This window comes from Scardinius erythrophthalmus (genome assembly GCF_964197995.2).
Source record: "Scardinius erythrophthalmus genome assembly, chromosome: 7".
NCBI classification, from domain to species: Eukaryota; Metazoa; Chordata; class Actinopteri; order Cypriniformes; family Leuciscidae; genus Scardinius; species Scardinius erythrophthalmus.
The window spans coordinates 22307516-22333163 of NC_138227.1; the positions used below are offsets into that span (position 1 = coordinate 22307516).

The 25648-nt window shown below is 36.8% G+C and overlaps 2 protein-coding genes across 2 annotated transcripts in view; both read left to right on the forward strand.

Moving 5' to 3' along the window:
• Positions 1–17242, forward strand: part of nlk2 (nemo-like kinase, type 2) — a 70528-nt gene extending 53286 nt beyond the window's left edge. The window contains exons 8-11 of the mRNA XM_081370968.1: positions 11871–11957; positions 12709–12907; positions 14300–14393; positions 15178–17242. Of these exons, the coding sequence (XP_081227094.1) occupies positions 11871–11957; positions 12709–12907; positions 14300–14393; positions 15178–15232 (435 nt within the window). The 3' untranslated portion in view covers positions 15233–17242. The remainder of the gene's footprint in view (positions 1–11870; positions 11958–12708; positions 12908–14299; positions 14394–15177) is intronic.
• Positions 17243–20832: 3590 nt separating this feature from the next.
• Positions 20833–22217, forward strand: lyrm9 (LYR motif containing 9). The gene is made up of 3 exons (XM_081370748.1): positions 20833–21145; positions 21446–21538; positions 21625–22217. Exons 1-3 carry the CDS (start codon positions 21035–21037, stop codon positions 21640–21642), a joined length of 222 nt encoding a protein of 73 aa, XP_081226874.1. The 5' UTR covers positions 20833–21034; the 3' UTR covers positions 21643–22217.
• The last annotated feature ends 3431 nt before the right edge of the window (positions 22218–25648 follow it).

A 25648-nucleotide genomic window follows, 5' to 3' on the forward strand; every position in this document is an offset into this window, starting at 1 on the left:
AACAGGGGTGCACATCACTTTTTTGGTCTGGTTCTCAAGGGAAGCACCTGGAGATGGCACACTTATCCTACAAGCTGATATAATCACTTTCCTCCTGACTGATCTCCTCGCTATCTTCTTTTCTCTCGAACATGGTCGATGATGATGATGTTTTTTTTTTTTTTTTTTAACATTAATGACAGGAATATTAGTTTGCTGTCACTTTAAGACCGAATGCACGGACCAAATATACTGCTGACACGCATCCGGTTTCTTTCTCAACTGTTCACTTATGACATAACCAAGAGAATACGTTCCGGGACAGGTATTTTGACATAATTTTCTCTGTATGTTCAAGCGCAAGTAAACACGAAAGAGGAATCAATTTTGTGTTTGAGCGCTGTCTGAAACACGCCTCTCTCTCTCTCTCTCTCTCTCTCTCTCTCTCTCTCTCTCTCTCTCTCTCTCTCTCTCTCTCTGCGTGATCTTTGAGTGTGTTTGGCTGTGTTCTCAGATAACAGTATGTGAGCTGGCACCCCTGTGTATATATATATATATATATATATAAACCTGTTTTGTTTTCTATAGATAACTGCTTTTAGTCACCATTTAATGGGTGAATGTTGGAGAAGTCAAGGCAATGAAGTGCATTTAGATGAGTTGAGGTGGCTTTACGATCAGAGTCAGTGTTGGAGTCTTAATGACTGGTTAACATGGCACACCAGACCTTCACCTCCACTTTTGTGAAGGTGAATAGCTTATCAAGATGGCTTTTGAGTGCAAAAATGTCAGCGAGAGGAGCCGATCTCCAGAGAGTCTTGCAGAGGGATTTCAAGAGGCATTTCTGTGTAGTTCTCAACACTGGTGTTGGGGGAGATGCGGTATGCTTTAATGCCCGTGCTCAAGATAGAGACAGTCGCTCAGGATTTGGCTGAGTGGATAGGTGGAGGAAGAAAGAGTCGAGATCGGTCCAAGAGAAAGCAGGACTTGAGAGATCTAAAAAGAGGTCTGACTCTCAAGATCAACTTGGCTGCCTCCACAGGGGACCTCATTACTTCTATTAATTTTGCAAGGCTCTTACCATCATTAGAAAGAGAGGAAGCTTTTAGCTTCCGATGGATTGGGAGGATATAAAGAGAACTTATACCTTAGCTGTCATTTAAAGACAGAGTGGAAAGGAAGTGAGAGGTTTAGCCCTATTAAAATGTTCGGTGTATGTTGTGTTTTGGATGTTAGTGTGTTTATGTCCTTACCAGGCTTCTTAAAGCTTAACCAGCAAGAGTGCTTTGGTCAACCAATTTTAAAGGAAAGACCAAATTGTTTGACCAAGGAACTCTTGCCAAGGAGTGTTTTCCTATAAGATCTCTTTAATATGTCATTTTTGCTTCCTTAGCAACAATTAATTAAATTTTGAGATTAAATGCAGACTTTTGTATTAAGTCAACGTGAAATTACAGTTGACCTATTTAGTTCAGCCAAAAATGAAAATTACTATAATAATAAACTTTATTTTCTATAGTGCCTTTAAAAGAAGCATCTCAAAGCGCTTCACAAGAATAAGATCAAATAAAACAGACAATTATACAAACAATCCATAAATGAAAATGAAATACAGAAAAAATAAAATACCAAATAAAAACATGCTATTATTGAATAATATGATAATATATTGAATAATCTAAAGTATTATTATTATTATTATTATCGTGTATAATAAATATAATAAATTATATAAATAAACTAAAAATTAATTAATTAACTTAAAGGGATAGTTCACTTTGAAATAAAATTTTGGTATGTTTTAGCTTACCTCAAGGCCGCAGTAGTTTCAATTTTGATATTTTTAGGCCAAACCGTTCTTGTCTGTCAGTCGTATAATGCAGGTATATGGTCACTGTCTCAAAGAGCATGCACAGAGTCCAAATTAAAACAATTCCACATCGTCCAAATTAAACAATTTCCCATCGTAAGTACACATTGATGGCCTAAGACACGAAACGAGCGGTTTGTGTGAGAAAACGAACAGTATTTATATCGTTGTTACCTCTTGAACACAGCCGCGTCCAAATGATCTGAGGGCGCGGGCGGGTATAGATATATACACTAGACGTCGCCTTCACTACTGCAGTTCATTGGAACGAAACCGTAGCCAAGGCGACATCTAGTGTATATATATATATATACCCCCGTATATATATATATATATATATCGTGTCTTAGGCCATCAATGTGTTCTTACGATGGGGAATTGTTTAATTTGGACGATGTGGAATTGTTTTAATTTGGACTGTGCATGCTCTTTGAGACCGTTACCATAGACCTGCATTATACGACTGACAGACAAGAACGGTTTGACCTAAAAATATCAAAATTGAAACTACTACGGAAAAAAAGACACCTACATCTTGGATGCCCTTGAGGTAAGCTAAAACATACCAAAATTTTATTTCAAAGTGAACTATCCCTTTAATAATCATAAATACATTTTTAAAGGATTTGCAAATATATTTATTTATTTATTTATTTTTACTTTTTATCATATATAAATAGCCTATGCTATATAACTCTTTTTTTATGTATACATCAGAACACTTTTGTGAATGTCTGTCTTAAACTATTTATCAACACCCTGTCAGTAAGTGTGTCAGATGTTAATTGGGTAAATGCCATGACAGATTTATATGTTACACTGATTAAAACTGAGGACTTCTGATGAATCTTTTTGAATAATTTATTAAAATAAACTGGTCAGGAGTCATTTGGTTGTGTTGTGAATTGAACTGCACTGGTCATGCTGTATGTTTTATTTTGCGTGCATTCGAGCGAAGACAACACAAGAGAAACGCTTTGTCTGTTCAGATCGCAAACCTAGGTAGAAGAAACATCTTGGGCAAAATTGATACTTGCAGATGATTATGCAAGTGCCACCTCTGCTCATTAAAACTTAGCTCTGCTTTGTAGTTGTAAGTCACCATCTGAGTGCTGTGTATGTAAAAGCCGGCAGGGAGCTCTTGGAAACAGATGTATGCTCGGGTCCATGCTGATTTTTCCGCCTTAGCAGAGAGGCAACATGATCGGATCAGATTTCCGCCTACACGCTCTCTCTCACAGGACACGCACACACACTCTCGGGTCAAAAAGTGATGACCCCAGTGCTGGGTGGGCTTACAGTAAAGGCTTTTAAAAAGCAGGGAGAATGAGCAGAAGGGGTGTTGTTTAATGGCTTTAGGGGGTCTTGCATGCTGACCGTGTGCAGAGCCGGAGCAGATGCGGCCCCTCCCACGTCGGTCGCCAGGGGCCGTGTAGCCTGATGTCTGCCCCAAACTGAACTCCATGGCACCTGCAAACAGATGGCGTTCGTTTTATTTTCCCCTCTCTGTGCGACAGCACCACGTAATAACCCGTGTTCGGTTATTGAGGCAGGCACTGGGGTTTTAGCAAATTCATGCTACTCAACTGATGCATCATTGGCTATTTCCTGTGCAATACATAAACACAACGGGGATGGAAAGTACACTAAAGAAAAAAAAAAAATTATATATATATATATATATATATATATATATAACTTATCTATAAATATTTGGGGGGAAAATTTCACAAAATACTATAATACATTTATTTTGCAAAGCCTTAATATTGTATAAAGGTTTACATATTAGTTGAAATTGTATTTTTTTCCAGTAAAATTTCTAATAATGCTTAATAATATTAAGAATATAGTAGGCATGCATATGTATAATAATATGCACTTTTATTAATAATGTTTAAAAATAGCCAATGAGAAAAATAAATATTGATTTAAAATGTTTAAAGATGATTAATATTCGTAATAACATTTTATATATTTATATTTATACGTTTATGTTTAAATAAATAAATACATTTGTTAATAGATACTTTTATTACATTAATTTAAGTATTTATTTATTTTGAATGCAGTGGATGCAACTTTACAGTGTCTTGTTTTCAAGTAAAATGTCAAAAATAGTATATTATATTAATATTCTAGTTCTTAATATAATAATATTCTTATTAGCATTAATATTCATGTTCTAAACATGTTAATTTAATGTTGCACTCATAAATGAGTGCAACATTTAGACCTCATTAGAGAGTCGCTAAGGCTGTAATGTTCCTCTTATCGAAGCATATGAAGTTCTGCTCTCTTGCCGAAGATACAGACCTTGTTTTGACGTGGTGACACTTTCACAGCTCCCAATTGTCATTTTAAGGACCAGTCATTAGTGTGTTCATCTTGATGTTCGCATCAATGTGGGAGGCCTCAGACATTTGTCCCATTCCTGTGCTATAAATAGAGAAGATCTGATTTGGGCTGTTTTGAAAGGAGATCCTTCAGGAGCTTTAGGGATCTTCATCCTCACCGTATCGGCTCTAACACTTAGCCAGATTAATTTGAGCATCTGAGTGCATCTGAGAGATGCGGTCTTCAACTATGTCTCCACTCCCGCTCGCAAACCAGCGCTAAGTGCTACCATTCAAACTGAAACCGGAAACAAATATGCTTTCTCACAGCCTGACTGCGTGTTTTAAGAGGTGGAAGAGTTACACCCCTGCCCTGCATGAATGTTATTCTATCTCAGAGCGCCACTCTGCTTTAAAAAACACCACTTCTCTGCCTTGTTTTCTTTCTCTCTCTCACCTCTTTTTTCTCTTCCTCTTTTTTGTTTTTCTCACAATGGGTCTCATTCAATAACATCTTAGTACAAGTGTTTTAACTTATGTGCACAGAAAAGGTTTTCACACAAAATTGCATGGTGTATTTATTAGTGCTGTCTATCGATTGAAAAATAACAAATTAATCGCACATTTTTCTGTAGGTAATCACAATTAATAGCACCTAACATTATTATATTGTGATCATACATGTAATCTCCAAATACATTTTTTCATTATTGGCCCAATCAGACTGGTTCAGATTTTTACATTCCTTGCAAAAATGCACAAAAAAGTTATTGTTTTCATTGTTTTTGACCCATGTAACCTTGTAAACAGTGCTTTAAGATTTTCAGGTAGATCTAAGAGCTAGGAAATTGAATAAAGTTATCAAACACGTCACAGTCTTCACTGAATAAGTTATAAATTAAATATGGATTAATCCTTATTAAAGCTGCGAAAGTTATTCAGTCGAGCAGTGAGTGACGTACTTTTATTACCCTTGATGACAGACAACAGCAGGTTTATTAGGCTGCTGTCACTTTAAGACCTGCCGCGGATCTTACACGAATAAATTCTGACGAATTAAGGAACTATTTAACTCATTTAAGACCGTGCTTTTGAGGATTCTCGACAAAACGGGCATTTTGGCATACTTTTGGGTGTATCATACGATTGTGTGTGTGTGTGTCACACAGATAGGAGATTCACAGACGCCTTAGTACAGCGCTACGTTCTCTTTTGTGTCGTATTGCGCTTGAATGGTTTAATTTAAGCACTGTCACTTGATGGTGGATCTGGTGAAGAAGCTGTCAGCGATCAAAATATTGATTTTGAAGATGTTGAAAATTATAGTTTTGAGAATAATGGCGAATAATAATGTTATAATGGCGAAACGTTCATGTATTTAAGGGTTAAATGTGTGCAGGGCGACAAGCTTCAGTCTTGTGGTGAGCGCTTGGCATTAGTGAATGAGACCCAATATCTATTACACACACACACACACACCCTGTTCAGATTCTGCCTGTCGAAGTATACAGAAGGCAGTCTGTTAACTGCTCTACTGCTCAGCGTTCTCTGGAATCACTGTTGTCTCTGTCAGCGTTCGCTCGTTTAATGGCCTGCTTCTATATCAGCTCCCCCTCCCCCTCTCGTGCCCGTAGGAAATGTGCCCTGCTTTTTTTTTTTTGCATGTTAACTACAAAAATAAACAAACAGACAAGTCCTATCCACCTGTCTGTCCTCGCTTGGTCTGCTCTCTCTGCACTTGTGGGCCTGAAGGGCTTTGTGTTGTTTTGCTGCCAGGATGATCAATGGCTTGTTTGTGAGACCGGGGAGAGATGGCCCTGACCACACAGCCGCAGCGAGCGGGGGGAGATCATGGAGGAACGCTGGACCGGTTGGGGAACGCTGTAGCCTGCACCTGTCGCTGAGTGTTGCTGGGGGTTTAGCTGGGCCAGAGGGGCGGTCGGACATCACGTGGGCACCGCTTCACAGGAAGCCGAGGCTTGTTTCTCAACCTTCTCATGACACGCACCTCCTCCTCCTTCCACCCATAGCTGCGGCCTGGGCTTGTGTCACCAGCCAGGAAGAGGATAAACTTAGCTGTTTTTGTGACAATCATTTCGATTTTTTAAAGGAATTTACCACTTTTATTCAGCAAGAATGCGTTAAATTGATCAAAAGTGACGTTATATTTGTATATAAATTATTAATAATAATACAATTCATTTTGTTCATCAAAATAACTTGAAAAAAGTAACGTGATTTTCAGAAAATAATATTTAGCAGCACAACAGACTTTCACTTTGCCATCACAGGAATAAATTACCTTTTAAAACATTAAAATGGAAAACTACATTTTCTTTGAATTTTATGAATTTTCATTCATTATTTCGAAAAATATGTTTAGTTTCTTTTAATAAACAACCCATTTTTTATACTTTTTTTGTGAATTTTTATTAAATATTCTGTAAAATAAGTTTTTATTTACATTTTTCAGCGGCTCAGTAAATATTGTGTAATATCAGGGTTTGTTTCATTAGAGCAGCTATGTGTATAACTCATTTGTTATTATAATTTATACATAATACAATTTATGTATATAACATTGCTCACCCTGCTCTTTAGATATCACAATAGTACCAGCCATTGAAAACCCCATATTTGTTGACCACTATTCCTTTAAATTATGTCTTAACCAATGTTGTGACGTTAAGAAGTGATAAAACCTCTTCCGTGTAAACCTTTTTGATTTGGTTCTCTTATCAATTTTGCTCAAACCAATTATGGTCTGATGTAGCATCTCCACCGTTTATCCCGTCCACAATAAAATCTCATTGTTCCTGAATCCTTCGCTTTAACTGTATATTAAAAATATATAACAAAATGTGTTGTATCAAGCAACATTTCTGCTTATGTGAACAGGCAAATTACTGGTCACCTGAAACTTATTGCGTCGCACCTGGTAAGGACACTGCATTTGAGAAAAACACTCCACCAATAAAACTCACGTCAATTACATACTGAGGCTCAAACCACTGATACCGGCTCAAGTTCAGTCAAGTTCTTTGTGTAAGGTCTAAAAGTGTGACCTGTCTGACTCCACAAGCTTGTCAAGGTTTTAAAGTAGCAAATTTGCTCAGTCCATTGCTCCCACTGTCAGAAATATGAGGGCAGAACATGAGCTGCCTGCGTGCTTGGGATGACTGAAAGCCTAGGCTGATGATGTCATGTGTCAACCTTCCTGACTCATCATTTGTCTAATTGAGCTTTGAATCATGGGACAGGGAGAGGCCCTTTCCCTCCCTTAACCGTCTGATTCCACATTCCACTTTAATCCTAACTAATACTGTCTAATTCTCCAGCACACGATCACACCACCCCAGAGGCCATGATTGTACACACACCATCAGATAAATAGCTCACACACTGTGCGCTACGGCCAACTACTCACCAAAAACTTGCCCACTATGGTTCCTTACTCACATACGCTCACGTAACCCCTCCGCGTTGGTACATCACTGCACCCTGCACGCTTCTTGACTCATAATCGCACAGGCATAGTTTCGGCTCAGCCCACACAGAAGCTGACCCACTGGGTTCAGACGCCCATCATTTGATAATCTTTCAGATTTGTCAGAGGAGCCTAGCGGTTGGCACACGCGCTCCGACACAAATAGGGAGCAGCTTCTTTTAGTGTTTCAGAAACATACGGCATTCCCGAATGAATTTCTGTTTTAATGAATCAAATCTGTACTGCGCAGCAAATGTGGACCATGTTCTTTAAGTAGAACAAACACTAACATTCTGAACTTCTTCTTTTTTAATATTGCATTTTACAATTTTAAGCAGCACAACTGTTTTAACATTGATATGATGTGACACTGAAGAATGGAATAATGATTCTGAAAATTCAGCGTTGCCATCACAAGATTAAATGACATTTGTGACCCTTGATCACAAAACCAGTCACATGTTGCACGGGTATATTTGTGGCAATAGCCAACAATACATTGTATGGGTCAAAATTATCGATTTTTCTTTTATGCCAAAAATCATTAGGATATTAAGTAAAGATCATGTTCCATGAAGATATTTTGTAAATTTCCTACCGTAAATATATAAAACATGTATTTTTGTGAGTGAATGCAGCACAATCGCCAACATAAATGGACAACTTTAAAGACGATTTTCTCAGTATTTCAATTTCTTTGTACAATCAGATTCCAGATTTTCAAATAGTTGTATCTCGGCCTAATATTGTCCTATCCTAACAAACCATACATCAATGGGAAGCTTATTTATTCAGTTTTCAGATGATGTATAAAATCTCAATGTCAAAAAATTTACCCATATGACTGGTTTTGTGGTCCAGGGTCACATTTTATAATACAGTGAGGAAAATAAGTATTTGAACACCCTGCTATTTTGCAAGTTCTCCCACTTAGAAATCATGGAGGGGTCTGAAATTGTCATCGTAGGTGCATGTCCACTGTGAGAGACATAATCTAAAAAAAAAAATCCAGAAATCACAATGTATGATTTTTTAACTATTTATTTGTGTGATACAGCTGCAAATAAGTATTTGAACACCTGAGAAAATCAATGTTAATATTTGGTACAGTAGCCTTTGTTTGCAATTACAGAGGTCAAACGTTTCCTGTAGTTTTTCACCAGGTTTGCACACACTGCAGGAGGGATTTTGGCCCACTCCTCCACACAGATCTTCTCTAGATCAGTCAGGTTTCTGGGCTGTCGCTGAGAAACACAGAGTTTGAGCTCCCTCCAAAGATTCTCTATCTGGTTTAGGTCTGGAGACTGGCTAGGCCACGCCAGAACCTTGATATGCTTCTTACAGAGCCACTCCTTGGTTATCCTGGCTGTGTGCTTCGGGTCATTGTCATGTTGGAAGACCCAGCCTCGACCCATCTTCAATGCTCTAACTGAGGGAAGGAGGTTGTTCCCCAAAATCTCGCAATACATGGCCCCGGTCATCCTCTCCTTAATACAGTGCAGTCGCCCTGTCCCATGTGCAGAAAAACACCCCCAAAGCATGATGCTACCACCCCCATGCTTCACAGTAGGGATGGTGTTCTTGGGATGGTACTCATCATTCTTCTTCCTCCAAACATGTTTAGTGGAATTATGACCAAAAAGTTCTATTTTGGTCTCATCTGACTTTCTCCCATGACTCCTCTGGATCATCCATATGGTCATTGGCAAACTTAAGATGGGCCTTGACATGTGCTGGTTTAAGCAGGGGAACCTTCCGTGCCATGCATGATTTCAAACCATGACGTCTTAGTGTATTACCAACAGTAACCTTGGAAACGGTGGTCCCAGCTCTTTTCAGGTCATTGACCAGCTCCTCCCGTGTAGTTCTGGGCTGATTTCTCACCTTTCTTAGGATCATTGAGACCCCACGAGGTGAGATCTTGCATGGAGCCCCAGTCCGAGGGAGATTGACAGTCATGTTTAGCTTCTTCCATTTTCTAATGATTGCTCCAACAGTGGACCTTTTTTCACCAAGCTGCTTGGCAATTTCCCCGTAGCCCTTTCCAGCCTTGTGGAGGTGTACAATTTTGTCTCTAGTGTCTTTGGACAGCTCTTTGGTCTTGGCCATGTTAGTAGTTGGATTCTTACTGATTGTATGGGGTGGACAGGTGTCTTTATGCAGCTAACGACCTCAAACAGGTGCATCTAATTTAGGATAATAAATGGAGTGGAGGTGGACATTTTAAAGGCAGACTAACAGGTCTTTGAGGGTCAGAATTCTAGCTGATAGACAGGTGTTCAAATACTTATTTGCAGCTGTGTCATACAAATAAATAGTTAAAAAATCATATATTGTGATTTCTGGATTTTTTTTTTTTTTAGATTATGTCTCTCACAGTGGACATGCACCTACTAGACAATTTCAGACCCCTCCATGATTTCCAAGTGGGAGAACTTGCAAAATAGCAGGGGGTTCAAATACTTATTTTCCTCACTGTATATTCAAATAGAAAATAGTTATTTTAAATTATAATAATATTTCACAATGTTACAGTTTTTACTGTATTTTTTAGTCAAATAAATGCAGTATTGGTGAGCATAAGATACTTCTGATCACAAACGTTTGATGATGGAACTTTTGAAAACTAAACTTATCATTGATACTTAACTTAACTGTGAAACTTAAATCAGTGTGATTCATGTGACAATATGTAGTTGGATGGAAACAATTAGTTTTGTCAGTAGTATTTTATAAACATTTATTATTTTATTTAGTATATTTTGCTTTATTTTTATACATTTTTCAGTGTTATTGGCATTTTATTAAATGTATTATATGCGACCCTGGATCACTAAACCAGTCACAAGTCGCATACATTGTATATGTATATACAGTAGTATGGGTCAAAATTATCGATTTTACTTTTATGCCAAAAATCATTAGGATATTAAGTAAAGATCATGTTCCATGAAGATATTTTGTAAATGTCCTACCGTAAATATATTAAACATTTATTTTTGTGAGTGAATGCAGCACAATCGCGGACATAAATGCGATTTTTTTGCACCCTCAGATTCCAGATTCCAGAATAGTTGTATCTCAGCTAAATATTGTCCAACTCATACATCAATTGAAAACTTATTTATTCAGCTTTCATTTGATGTATAAATCTCAATGTCAAAAAATTTAACCATGTGACTGGTTTTGTGGTCCAGGGTCACATTATTATTAGTAGTATTTATTGAAATCATATTTTGGGAATGGAATGGGAAAAAAAGTCTTTTTTTTTTATTGATATCACTTTAGTGTGTTTTGGGCAGTTGCCTTAAGTTTTCCATTCAGTTGCTAAGGTGTTCTGCATGTTGCTATGCCGTTGTTGTGATGTTCTGAGATGTTGCCAACCTTCAAGTCTTCATGGTATTCTAGTCCCTAGATATGACTCAGATTCTTCCTTCAATGAAGGTCTGATCACTTAAAGTAATAGCACACCTCGTTTCCGCTTGGCTGTAGTTATGGCTGAAAGAATTCATTCCTTTCGCATCCTCTTCCTCCATCTCTCGTCCGACACCTTCACCTCCATCGGCTATACAGTCAGCCCTGACGACACGTCATCCCTTTTTAAAGGGTGAATCACCAGCCATAGTTCACATCTGTTCTCAGCTCAAAGAACCTAACCAGGGAAAGCAAGCAATTACCGGTGGGCTTTTTTTTAAATCAACTCTTTGGCGAGTCAGCTGGGGGGCTTGGGATGGAGGGAAGGTGGGCGGAGGAGATAATTAGACATGGTTAAAAATATCCCAGCTCATTGTCTCCGCTGTCCCACATCCTCAGATAAGTCTGTGGCTATTGGCGCAAGGATCATGTGCTACTGGGAGGAATGTTTTGAATGCTTGAGATTGTTACGTGCAGCTGAACGGCTGCTGAGACTCACATGACCGGGGTCGACATGCTTAGAAGAAGCCGTTTGTATGTTTTGACTGCTTCTCAGAACAAGATGAAAATGCTAAGAGCTGGCCACGTTTCTAAATCATGTTCAGTCGCACGCTTTACACATGCATTTTCACATTTGTTTGATCACATTCATGTATTCTCATGGTTTTAGTCCCTCCAAATATTGAATCATTGATACATTCTGCAGTTGTTTGTTTCTGCCCATATCTGAATATGTATAAGATTGGTAAAGAACAAATACTTATACAATTTCCTGTTTCTGCAGCCTTCACTTCCTGTCCTGTATACTCTGTCCAGTCAAGCAACCCATGAGGCCGTTCACCTCCTCTGCAGGATGTTGGTCTTTGACCCAGTAAGTGTTCTTGATACTCTATTCTCTTAAACTGTAAGATTACAAACTGTTTATTTACAAACAAAGATAAAAAAAAAAAAGATCTGATACACACACGCACGCACACACACACACACACACACACACACACACACACACACACACACACACATATATATATATATATATATATATATATATATATATATATATACTTTTTATATATATATATATATATATATATATATATAAAATATATATAAATAATATATAATATTACATGAATAGTATAATATATTTAAGATGATTTTTATTAAGTATATATATATAAGAATATATATATATATATATATTCATGTAGCTATATTATCTAAACATATTATGTTAAATTTATACATAAAAAAATACAAATCATATATATATGATTATTTTAATATTATTAAAATGTTATTACAATTATTACATTTATTATTTAATTTTATATATATTTCATTTTAGAATATAAGTAATGTAATATGTGATTATATATCATTAAAATGAAATTTTATTTTATTATATAGATTCAATTTTTTTAAATTGACAAAATATATAAAATAATATATGATTATTTATATATTATTGAAATGAAACAAATTTATGTTATTAATAATTTAAAATATATTTATATAATTTATATTTATTTGTAATATAAACATTTAATTTTCAATTTAAAACATATCCGTCAAATAGATTTAGAAAAGGAAATTTCAATCAATTCTGTTCCCCAATCCAGTCGAAGCGGATCTCTGCGAAGGACGCCCTGGCGCACCCGTATCTGGACGAGGGGCGTCTGCGGTACCACACCTGCATGTGCAAATGCTGCTACACCACATCTTCTGGCCGCGTCTACACCAGTGACTTTGAGCCTGTCACCAACCCCAAGTTTGACGACGGCTTTGAAAAGAACCTGACGTCAGTTCGGCAGGTCAAAGGTTAGCGTGGCGCTCTCCCCTGTTGATGATGATTCATTCAGCTCTATTACGCATTGTGTTGATCACGGTGCATATTATACAACACATGAGCCAAATATTGTTGCTCTATTGATTTACACTTTTGTCCTGATCCACCTTCGGTTTGTAAACGACGTGTATAAGAGCTAAAGGTCTTAATTGAATTGGCACATGGGCCCATCGTGCCACTGCGTGTTAATCAAAAGTCTTGCTGGGCATCTCCTGCTCCAGATCCCCTGCTGCTCCTGTTGTTTTCGTGCCTTGTTTTCACCCTTCATTCGGGGCCCCTGGATCTGTGCTTGCCTTCCACTGTCAGTGGGTATTAGTGAGAGTCTGTCGCTAAAAGCAGGCTTACTGTGCTGTCGGCTCAAAATAACTCTGCCCTTCACCCTCCCTCCTCATCCTCCATCCTGTGTGCAACGTGTTTCCACTGGAGGATTAATCGGTGCGGATGGAGCCGACCGCCTAGAGAACTAAAGCGCTTTAGGGTAGGCAGCCGTGTTTGGAATGCGAGGGGAACCCCTTTTGGATCGGCACATGAGGAGTTTCCACGTTGCCTGAGCTAGTTTAAGCTCAACAGCTCGTCTACTAAATTAAAGAGTACAGCTGTTTAGAAGATATTACAGATATTAGTCCACCTGTGGAATATTCCTTCAAAATAATCAACTCTTTGACCTGAAATTGTACTGCTAGAATAGATCTTCACTTCATTCATAGTTTAGATTTGGAGTTCTAGTCTGGAAGGAGTGTCATCCAAGCCAGTTACATCGCTGGAATGATGACAAGCTTGTCATTTTTGTTTAAACTATGCCTTTAACAGGTAAACAGGTTTAGCTTGCTGTATACTTGTTAAAGGGTTGGTTCAACCAACAATTTAATTTCAGTCTTTAATTACTCACCCTCATGTCGTTCCAAACCCGTAAGACCTTCATCTTCAGAACACAAATGAAGATATATTTGATTAAATCCGAGAGCTATTTTAACAATGTCTTTACTATCTTTCTGGGCCTTGAAATCGGTAATTATGTTGCAGTCTATGGAGGGGGTAAGAAAGCTCTCGGATTTCATGAAAAATATCTTCATTTGTGTTACAAAGATGATCGAAGGTCTTACGGGTTTGGAATGACATGAGGGAGAGTAATTGATTACATAATTAAAATTTTTGTGTGAACTAACCTTTTAATGAGATTAACCTAAAAATGAAAATTCTGTCATCATTTACTCACACTCACGTTATTCCAAACCCATGTTATGAGCACAGGAAGAAATGTTAAACATTTTTGTGAACTATTCTTTTAACCATGACTGCATGTAACTTTTAAACTGTTATTATTGCTTATTTCTCATCATCCCTCCTCTTTTTCCCCCATATAGAGATCATTCATCAGTTCATCCTGGAGCAGCAGAAGGGGAATCGGGTACCGCTGTGTATCAACCCCCAATCAGCTGCCTTCAAAAGCTTTATCAGGTGAACCCTTTTTCTGTACATACTCTTTAATTTTACCTTGTTCAGGTCATATTTCTAAAAATAGCATAAAGTAAATGAAGTCTGTGTTTTGGTCCAAAAAGATTTTTGCTTAGAATGTTTTTTTTAGATGTACTTTATGATTTAAATAATAATATAGTTATTTAATTTGTATTTAAATCATTTATATTTTTTTATTTATTTAGAATTATTATTATTTTACATTTCAGAAGTGAGAATGAGATTTTTCAAATTACAAGAGCTGCTGATAATTGTGAGCGTGATCAGTTTTATGAAAATAATTTAATAGTGCAAAGAATTTATTTTTATTAGAAACATACTTTTTATTTAAATTTTGTGATATTCACCTTCATGTCAATGTTCCTAACCTCAGGGTTAACAGACTTAACATAAAAGCCAGTCAGCATGAATGTCATTTTTTAACCATGTTTTTGCTTTGGGTTGCCATTGCCAACGTGCAATTATTTAATATTTAGGCAAACTTTTTACATAAAAGAGTTTTTAATGTCTTTTCTAACTATTATTGGTGGTAACTACTGCAACTTCAGATGTCCTGATGAATCTAGTGCTTTTCAAGCATATCTTGCAACTTACTTTCCAGTGTCTCAACACTAGATGGAGACATCACCTTATCCTTAAAGCAAGACATAACAATCCCTTCTTTCTTTCTTTCTTTCTTTCTTTCTTTCTTTCTTTCTTTCTTTCTTTCTTTCTTTCTTTCTTTCTTTCTTTCTTTCTTTCTTTCTTTCTTTCTTTCTGTCCACAGCTCGACAGTAGCTCAGCCTTCTGAAATGCCTCCATCTCCTCTAGTTTGGGAGTAGCTGAGGATGGCGGAGAAGATGGCGTCGATGTGGCGGAGGACGTCCCTCCCGCGTCCACCCTCACCCCCCCCCCCCACGGACTACTGACCCCCAGGCTTCCCCAAACCTGCGTAGCATTTCACTGGAGTCTAGGACTAGCCATGCGGCTGATGTGTGTGTGTGTACTGTAATACTTACTAAATGGGAGTTTATAGAAGCAACCACTGCTGATGAGTTCAAGCGGGACACGGGAAGGGTGGGCCTGGTCACGGGGGGTCCGTTCATTCGTACATACCCACTGCTCTGTAGTAGTATACTGAAGATTCACGCTCGTGAACCCGTACTTTCGGCAGACGAAGTCGACCCCTGTGGACTTGAATGTATTTTGAACAGCAGGGCAGCAGAATCTGCGCAGTATCCCTGAAGGAAAACTCTTCACGACTATGTGTGCGAGTAATCACGCTTTATTTATTCATGGAAACAGAAAGTGCAGTGCTTCATGTAGTATGGAAAGAATTTTTTTTTTTCACACGCTAGCACCTTACTAAAAACCAGGGCCATCGTCTAGGGTGGAAAGCCGCTGTCCCGGCCCTCAAAGGTCCTCTGTAGTAGCCCATTCATTAGGCCAACCCATATAAATTTGTCCCGGGCCTTGTCAATTTTAGCGACGGCCCTCGTAAGAACTGTGACCACTCGTTCGGCTAGAGTGAGCTGCTCATTGCGTTTATTTCCTGCAACAGCGGTGTGATTTTTAGGACTTTCTTCCATTTGTGCTGTCATCTGCACTCTTCCTTTCTTTCTCTATCGATCTATGTTCGCATCTCGCTTTCCGTCTCATATTCAACTTTCGTCAGTAAAAGCAAATCAGTATTCTTTAGCGCAGCACTTGGCAGAGATACTGATTCATAGATACTGTTTCATAGGTTTCTCTTAGTACTCCTTAATGTGGATGTGATGTCAGTATTTAGTACTTCGGGTGGGTGAGTGACTGAACGGCACAGCGGTTGAGGATCCAAAGCATGCGACATCGGCTCGAAAACGAAATGCTCGTGCCTAAAGGGTTTATTTGAAGCAAAGGAGACTTAGTGTGTGTGTCCCGAAATCTTGCAGGTGCTCGTCTCCTACCAAGACTGAAAACCCAACTAGCATGTGGCGACATTAATATAGGGAGGTTGTTCTCAGATGACCTTCGAACCCTGCTATCCCTGATAGAGTATCTAGAATAGCATGCAAACCAAATTAAAAGCCTAAAAACTAAAAAAAGCTAAGAAATTAGATAAATAATAGGTTGAAGTGTTGGTCAACCAAACCATTCCTTAATTGCAATGGTATATTACCAAACATTGTCCGTGAAGACACCATTGTGAGTGCATGTATAGACCCGTGCATGTTTATAACTGACTGTGGCATCACGCCAGTGATCCTGTGTATGTCAGTTCAGTGTCGTCTTCTTTGACCCCACCCCCCCCCCCCCTTCAAAAGCTCTTTTTCTGTTGAAAGACTTGTGGAGAGGATGGATCTGAAAAGGGTGCCTGGGAATGGCATACGTTGTGTGTCTGGAAAGCAATTGGAAGTCGTTTTCACTCACTGTACCATGCTTAAATTTCCCATAATGCTTTCTGCACTCTCTCAGACTAAAAGAAAACAAATGGAAAATATTTAATATATTTTTAGATAATTATTTTTATTTCTTCCTCAATGTGCTATGGCATGCTTTCCCATGATCCACTGAGTATGGTATGTAAATAAGCGAGTAGCAGGTAGATTTCAATAGAAACACAAAATCTACAAAAAACAAAAACAAACGACGTATAAAAAAAAAAAAATCGCCAAACAAAACAAAAAAAACTATGTAATACTGCTGTATAGAAGTTGAATTAGCCTGCACATTTTTAGGGCTGTGAAATTTTATTTTATTTTTGAGACTTGCATATAATTGTACATATTTTTTTTTCTCTCTCTTTTCTTCTTTTTATTTTCCCCTGCACTAGAAAGTGTAGACAAAGAAATAATCCAAAACAGTATAAGTACAAAAACAAACAAAAAACACATAACCAATTATGTTAATTGTGTCTTGTGTGCTGCAGAGCTGTGGATATGAGTATTGAAGTAGAGCCCTTTTTTAATTATTATTATTATTATTATTATTAATTTCCTTTAAAGAAACACTGAACTGTTTGTGTATATGTATATAATGGATTCACATTGTTGGTCTCTACCTCTCGAGCTCAATGACTTGGTTGTTTACCTCCACGCTTTTATTTTTATGTGGAGATTTAAAACTTGAATGTCCCTTCCGACTTTTATATTCCTATCAAACCCTGTATAAAGAAATCAAAGTCATTACAATTGCGATTGGTTGGAGTTGGTTCCCATCATCATATCCTTGTACAAAGTACCATATTCTCACCCCAGTGTTCTCTGACTGTTAGATCACACAGCATACTTGTCCTGCGAGACGACCTAAGATAATTGACACGGCATCCTTCACCGAGAGACAGCGGATGAGATAAACGTACAAAATACGTGGCGTATCTGAGATAACGTGCGGATTCAAACAGAACCTGTGAGACGAGACTAACGCGCAAGCTCCAATGGGCCAAAAGGGGAAGGTACTGCACTTGCTGTCAAGTTTTATAAGGAAGTTTGAAGTTTATACTCAGAGTTAATGGTATTTGAATACATTTTATGACATATATGACTATTATATAACATTTGCATTCGATGCCCTGAAAGCGGAGGAGGTGATTCTTAGGGACCGGAAGGACTCTGGATGTGTTCTGTGTTTTGAAAAATCGCCGGTCTCTTTTCAGAGTGTAGATTTGAAGTACAGTGGTGAAGCTCATTAAATGTTGACATTTAAAACAGCAAGCTGTTTCTGTCCTTATTTTACTTACAAATATGTGGATTTAGCAATCAGATGTTCTTTACTGCATGTTTCATGATCAAAAAATGATGGCCAAGTTAAATTGAGCACCGAATTGCTACCTTCGAATGCCAGTATTTGGAAAGGGGTTTAATTTGTCTCTAAATTAATTTGCTTATGTTGTTTTTTCCTTCAGAAAGGTGCTATGGTCACACTCAGGCACTATAATGTTTTTGTTTTACTTTTATAAATTATGATGATATGCTTATGTACACAATGACAGTTACAGAGGATGTCCCAATAGGATGGAAATAAAAAGGGATTGGGTGTAAGCTTATGTAAGTTAATTATGATATTAACCATCTTTTGAAATTTTGGTAATATCAAATATAATATATGTTTTAGAGTAAAACAAACCAACTAATATATTGTTAATACTTACCACCAAAATGATGTCACTTCCTAGGATGATGTCATTATGCACATGGTTTTTTATTAGTGAGTGGGATTTTATGGAAGACAAACAGAATGGACCATGAAATTTAGTGCACAGAAGAAAAGAAAAAAATCTTATAAATCAGGGAGTCAAAAAAAGTCTAAAAACCATTCAATTTAAACATTTTGTTTGAGAATCACTTCTAAATATTAAAAAATTCCCTTTTTTCAGGCATGTGCTCAAACCAAAGTGGAATTATTTAAAACTATGTTCATACCTGTGTTCATTTAATTGTAATAAAAGAAAACTAATGTAATTTCTTTAACATGCGAGACATAAATGCACTGAATTACTTTATTACACAAACTAAACAAGTTCATGCAACATTCTTATAGGTTTCGTACACTCTTTCAAGTGTAACTTTGTAAGAAAAAATCTTTCATTCACAGCTATGATTTATGAATCTTATTTTTAATCTACACTGCTCAGCGAAGATTAACTTCCGGTTTCACAGACGAGTCTTAAGCTAGTCCCATAAAATGCATGTTTGAGCATGTTTTAACTGAAAGCAACTTGCACTGACATATCTTAAAATATATCAGTCAGTGCCATTGTTTTATCTCAAGATGAACATCAGAAATGTTTTTTGTTTGGGCACTTTTTTAAAAGCTACTTTAATATCCTAATTGAACTAAGGCCTAATCCTGGCTTAATCTAAGCTCTGTCTGTGAAACCAGGCCTCAATGCTATAGTAGTGACTTCTAAGCATCAAATATAACAACTATGATATGAGAAGATAAAGTTAGACAGTATAAAGGCACAGTGTAAAGTTGATTCATAAACCATGACTAATATTAATCACTTGTTATTTATGACATTTTTTGGAAAGTCTGTTAAGTCATTTATCTATAAAAAGGATTCAATCAGCCCACACAGCATCAAAAGCAGTCTTAACAGAACTGTCTTTTGTTATAAGGTCAGGATCATAGACTCAATGTCTTATTATGAGATGTGTTTGACTTTTTGGTTTAATATCTTGAAACCTCACAAAATGTTATCGCTGATGCATGGGGAATTCTTCATATGCGCAACACACACACACACACTGTAAGAATGACTTTGATGCCGCTGGGGCTTTTCTTTCTTAAACAATAAGCGCTTTCACTGGCGTCTCCAGGTGAAATGAGGGGATTGTGGGCCGTCATCTGAATGATGTATTGACTCGACTTGCAGACAACAGGACAACAGGTTCTCAGCACCTTTCATTTCATTCAAAGGTCAAATACACAAGACAAAAATTTTAAATAAAAAAATGTATAATAAAATAATAATGAGGTGCAGTGTACAAAATGTATTTTGAATACTGCGTAGTATGCTTGTTGGTCTTTGGTCATGAATTCCATTAAGACAGAATGAGTGTCAAAGAGGAACCTCAACCTCTATTTCTATGAATTATGAGTGAATGTAGTAGCCTACATTGCAAAATGAACAGTGAATTTCCGAGATGTTGTCATTTTGAACAATGTCATATCTGCGTGCACAAATTTTCAGGCTATGCACTTAACTTAAAAAGGAAATCATACAACTATGTGTCCTCAAACACATTTTTTTTTATATTTACATATTTTTGTAATAAGACAGAACAGTAGTTACTTTTAGATTACTTTTAACCTAACTCATTTATCACATTGAAATAAATAGGATACCATATTGTAGCCATATTGATATAAAAATGCAAAGAGAAAGAAAATATATTCCATTCTGGATATATAAACAACACATTCACATCCTTCTGGGATGTGAAGAAACTGCAGGGGGTTTGTTAGTTTAATAATAATAATAAAAAAAGTTAGGCTAATTGTTAGGCTAATAAAATTTATCAATAAAAATGTGTTCGAAAGACAATTTCACAAAACAAGAAGACTTTCTGAATATTTTTTCCCACATATTTAAGAGATATGCTTTTTTAGAAAGAGAAATTCAAAATATGAAAACAAATTCACCCTGTTCAGATCCTTCAAAATTATGAATTATATTGTGTTAAGATTCATAAAAAGTACCTGTAGTCTGTAGTTGGCTACTTCATTTTTGGAGTCTGATTATGTAATCCACCTTATATTATATATATATAAAGTAATAATACCGTATAATTAAGAATAACATCGTTAGAATGAAAATCTGACAAAAAAATGATAGATTCTGACATTTGTTGCTACCCAGAAATGTTTGAAAAATAATCAGCATCATTTTACTGAACAGATTATAACGATATTCAGCAGAAGAGCGATGACTTTTATTATGAAATAACTTCAGGTTAGAAGTCGATGAGGAAGTGGTTCCTCTGTTATGTGTATCCTTCACCTTTACATTTCAAATTATGTGCATGCGACGAGTGTTATACGTCTTATTATATAGTTACAACTCGAAATAGGCCAGATATACTCGATGTTATTGTAGTGCTTAGACTACGCAATCAAACTTCGAAAAAAGTGCAAGTGCCAGCAGAACACAGACCCTCCTCATGCCTGATCTGATCCGCACGCCGGTGCAGCTTTACCGCTTTCTGCTGCGCTGCTGCAAACTCCTGCCATCAGCAGCCATGCAAAAACACTACCAACACGCCATCAGACAGGTACTTTTATAAACCTCAAACCGAGCTACTATCAGACTGCAATTAGAATATAACCCGAGAAATGATATGTGCATGAGATTCACCTGTTCTGCTGTCAGGTGTCAATGTGGGGTCAGCCCTATGTTCCCACAGCCCTATGTTCCCACATTTCTAAGAATTTTTTTTTTTTTTTACGATTTGTCTAAACCCCAGTTACGGGTAGGTTTAGGGGTGGGGTCAGGGGTAGGCCATTTGTGGGAACATAGGGCTGTGGGAACATAGACATGATGCTCCCGTCAATGTGACTTTCTTTTCTTTCAGAGCTACAACAGTCATGCGGATGAGGATGATCCAGAAAGGATTCAGATGATCATTCAAAGAGCTATATCCGACGCTGAATGGATATTAACTAAAGTACACGCTTCTTTGGCACCAGAGAAAATACGAATCTTCATTATTTGATTCACATTTGATTATAACGTTTTTATCTTCTTTCCTAGTACACTAAAAAGAAGTGATCACCATGGAAAGTATACAGCATGAAGCTGACAACGGTCATTTAGCCCACAGACTTTTGCTGCTAAACATACCAAAATGAAACTGAAATCATACACACAGATTGTAGATCACCAAATATTCAATACAAGTGTAACATTTGGCTGGTTTTTACTTGATAAGTTTTTATAAGAGTCCCGTTAAAAAGCATCCCGTTATGTTCTGAAAACTTGATGTATAAAGACAATAAAACAAGGCCCACACCCTTAGATTGGCCTTTTATTCACTTGGCTCCTGACCGTAAGTTTAAGTCGATTTGGGTCTTTGGGTTGTGCTTCCTTTGCAAAGCTATTAGAATGATTGATGCATATGAAGTCATATGCTTGCAAGTTAAAGGTATAGCGGAGGATTTTTTACTTCCGGGTGGATCACCTATACTATTGGTCCTCCTAATTGTCAATCATTCTGGTGAATCAATCAAACTTTTCAAAAAGTGGAGAGGGCGGGTCTTATCTAAAATTCAGAAAGATTCTCCGCTATACCTTTAACTTAATATTGTTTTTTTGTGTGTGTGTGTTAATAAATGTATTTAATGTTACATTTGTCTACTTAGCATTTTTTTCCCCACCAAAAAATAAGTTTGAGATAACAATATTTGGCAAACCCCTTTAAAGCAATTAAAGCATTTTCTAACTGATCAATTTATTAATGTGAAATAGTAAATAGGCAGTGCAGTGGGATCAATTTGATCTTTGTAAAAAATAATTTTGTTCTCGTGACATAGCAGGTATAAGGTGTTTCTGTTTATGAACATGATCATCTGGTTTGTAACACCTGGTTATATAATCTGATATTGTGGGCAATGAGGAAGAATTAGAGTAATTCATTTAGCATATCAAATGTACCGATAGATTATGTAATGTAAATTATTATCCAGGAACACATTTGATCTTTTTCCTTCCCAGACAAATAATCATTGAATTTATTGTTAGCTACTGGAAGCTGGCATGTAAAAATTTGTGTTTATGACAGGTCAGATGTTCCAGATAATGACTTTATTTTGTTATCATCATAACATAGTTTGTTAAGGTGATATAAAAGACAGTAAAGTAGTGAATGCAACAGAAATGTGAATGCATTATAAAAACAAAACTAGTCATCAGTATTACTGTAATTTGTGCGTTTAAATATAAATTCAGTGGTTGATTATGAATCAGATGACCTGCATTGCACTCTTGGTTGTCAAATCCTGTGACATGGTTGCTGTGTGTGACATTCATTAGTTGCCAAATAAATGGATGGAAACTTCATTGCATAATGCAAAATCGAAACTAGTTAGATCATTTCAAGTTTTAATAGCAATGACATCAATTTGCGTGAATCACGCACATGTACAGTCCATGTGCTGCAATATATTGTTCCATTGTTCCTTTTAGCCAAGATTAGATATGATTTACTTTCATAATGAAAGTGATAGTAGGATGAGGACAGATGATGGGAACCCACTGATTGCTTTATTATAATATTTTTGCAGTTAACCTGTAAACTGGCAGCTTTATTATTTGGAAACAATCAGACTATTATGTGATTTTCTAAATATGTATGTAATGTACAGAAATGTAATATTAATTGTTCCTTGTATATGGAATATACAGGGTGGGCCATTTATATGGATACACCGTAATAACATGGGAATGGTTGGTGATATTAAAGTCCTGTTTGTGGCACATTAGTATATGTGAGGGGGCAAACTCCTCAAGATGGGTGGTGACCATGGTGGCCATTTAGAAATCGGCCATCTTGGATACAACTTTTGTTTTTTCAATAGGAAGAGGGCCATGTGACACATCAAACTTATTGGTAATGTCACAAGAAAAACAATAGTGTGCTTGGTTTCAACGTAACTTTATTCGTTCATGAGTTATTTACAAGTTTCTGACCACTTATAAAATGTGTTCAATGTGCTGCCCATTGTGTTGGATTGTCAATGCAACCCTGTTCTCCCACTCTTCACACACTGAATGGCCCCCAAGGTCTCCCGATCTGACCCCCTTAGACTTTTATCTTTGGGGTCATCTGAAGGCAATTGTCTATGGTGTGAAGATACGAGATGTGCAGCACCTGAAACTACGGATACTGGATGCCTGTGCTGGCATTTCTCCTGCGGTGTTGCTATCAGTGTGTGAAGAGTGGGAGAACAGGGTTGCATTGACAATCCAACACAATGGGCAGCACATTGAACACATTTTATAAGTGGTCAGAAACTTGTAAATAACTCATGAACGAATAAAGTTACGTTGAAACCAAGCGCACCATTGTTTTTCTTGTGACATTACCAATAAGTTTGATGTGTCACATGGCCCTCTTCCTATTGAAAAAACAAAAGTTGTATCCAAGATGGCCGACTTCTAAATGGCCACCATGGTCACCACCCATCTTGAGGAGTTTGCCCCCTCACATATACTAATGTGCCACAAACAGGACTTTAATATCACCAACCATTCCCATGTTATTACGGTGTATCCATATAAATGGCCCACCCTGTAGATCACCATCAATCTCAAAAGAAATCTCGAAACATTGCAGACTTATTCGATTGTGACGTACATGCAATTTCTGTGAAAAAGTTTGATGTTTCATCTACATTGAAGAGCTTTTAAAATGAAAGAAGAAGGGAGATTTTCTCAAATGTATTTGAGTAATTTATGGAAGTCTTGTGAGCAGTGTAGTAATAGAAGGGCGTACTGTTTTTCCCAATTACTAAGACACATTTCCTAGAAACAATAACACATTTCTGCAAGACTAAACACTATAGCATATTGTGCAAACCTAAAACTTATTTAAAACAATCATCTTAAATCTAATTCAAACTGAGTCATAAGCTTTCTAATGAACAGAATCAAAATCAAAACATTCACAAGTGCTATTATCATATTTATTATGAATGAATTGGAATAAAATCTGTAATATACAAATATATTATTTCTATTTTGTTCCTTCATCCATCCAAAGGTCATCCGCTACACTGTATTTTTACTGAACTTAAAATTTAATTTAGTGGAAGATTAGTAATGTCTCAGTGTTCTACAAAGCGATTTAGAAGTTTTTTTTTTTTAATGAAGTTGTTCTATTCTTTGCGTGTATTGATTTGTTGTTTTTAATGTTCAATTGTCTATTTGTGTTGTTTGTAATGTGCAATGGGTTTCCCCTTATGGGGATCAATAAAGTTTTCTAATCTAATCTAATACAATACATTCATTGACAATTTTGTCAAAGAGTAATAATAAATACAGATCTAGATTTATCCGATAACCTGTGAGGTGTGGTTATGGTTTTCCTTTCGATTAATCAAACTGTCCGTGTTTTACAGATGCTGAGTTTAAAGATTCCAGTATGGGTGTAATATTATGACATCTGAAACTGTGGTCAGGCTGTAACCGTCAAACCCTCCTTAAGGCACAATGCCAAGACCATCATAACTCCTGACCTAACCTCGCCAACAGGCTCTCTAGGTTGAGTATATAAGCATGTTCAAGTGGGAAAGTCACTATTGCAGACTGAGAGAAGGACTGCCTAACACCTGGCACTAAGGTAAGAAACTCATGTTGTTAATGAAATTCATTATTGCATATCATATAATAACAGATATTAGATGCATATAAAAGCATATATTAAAAATATAAAATACATGTATCTTTAATTTATATTTAAAAAAAAAAATTCTATTCTCATTTATATTTTATAATGTGTTGTTATGTGCATCACAGCAAAATCCGTGGTGTTACATTAACACTGCTGGGTGTCTATATGGGTCCACTCTATACAGTGTTGACCATAATTGATGATATTTCTGATAACTGCTGTTAACAAGCAGAATCACTGAAGGAAATATGAACGAAAACAAAGAGATGAGCAGAAACACAAGAGCTACAACTGACTTCCAGCCACTGCTTTAGATGAAATCAACTGAAGATAAAAGACATGAAATCTCTCAAGATCTCAGCAGAGGATGATTTACTATTACTATTC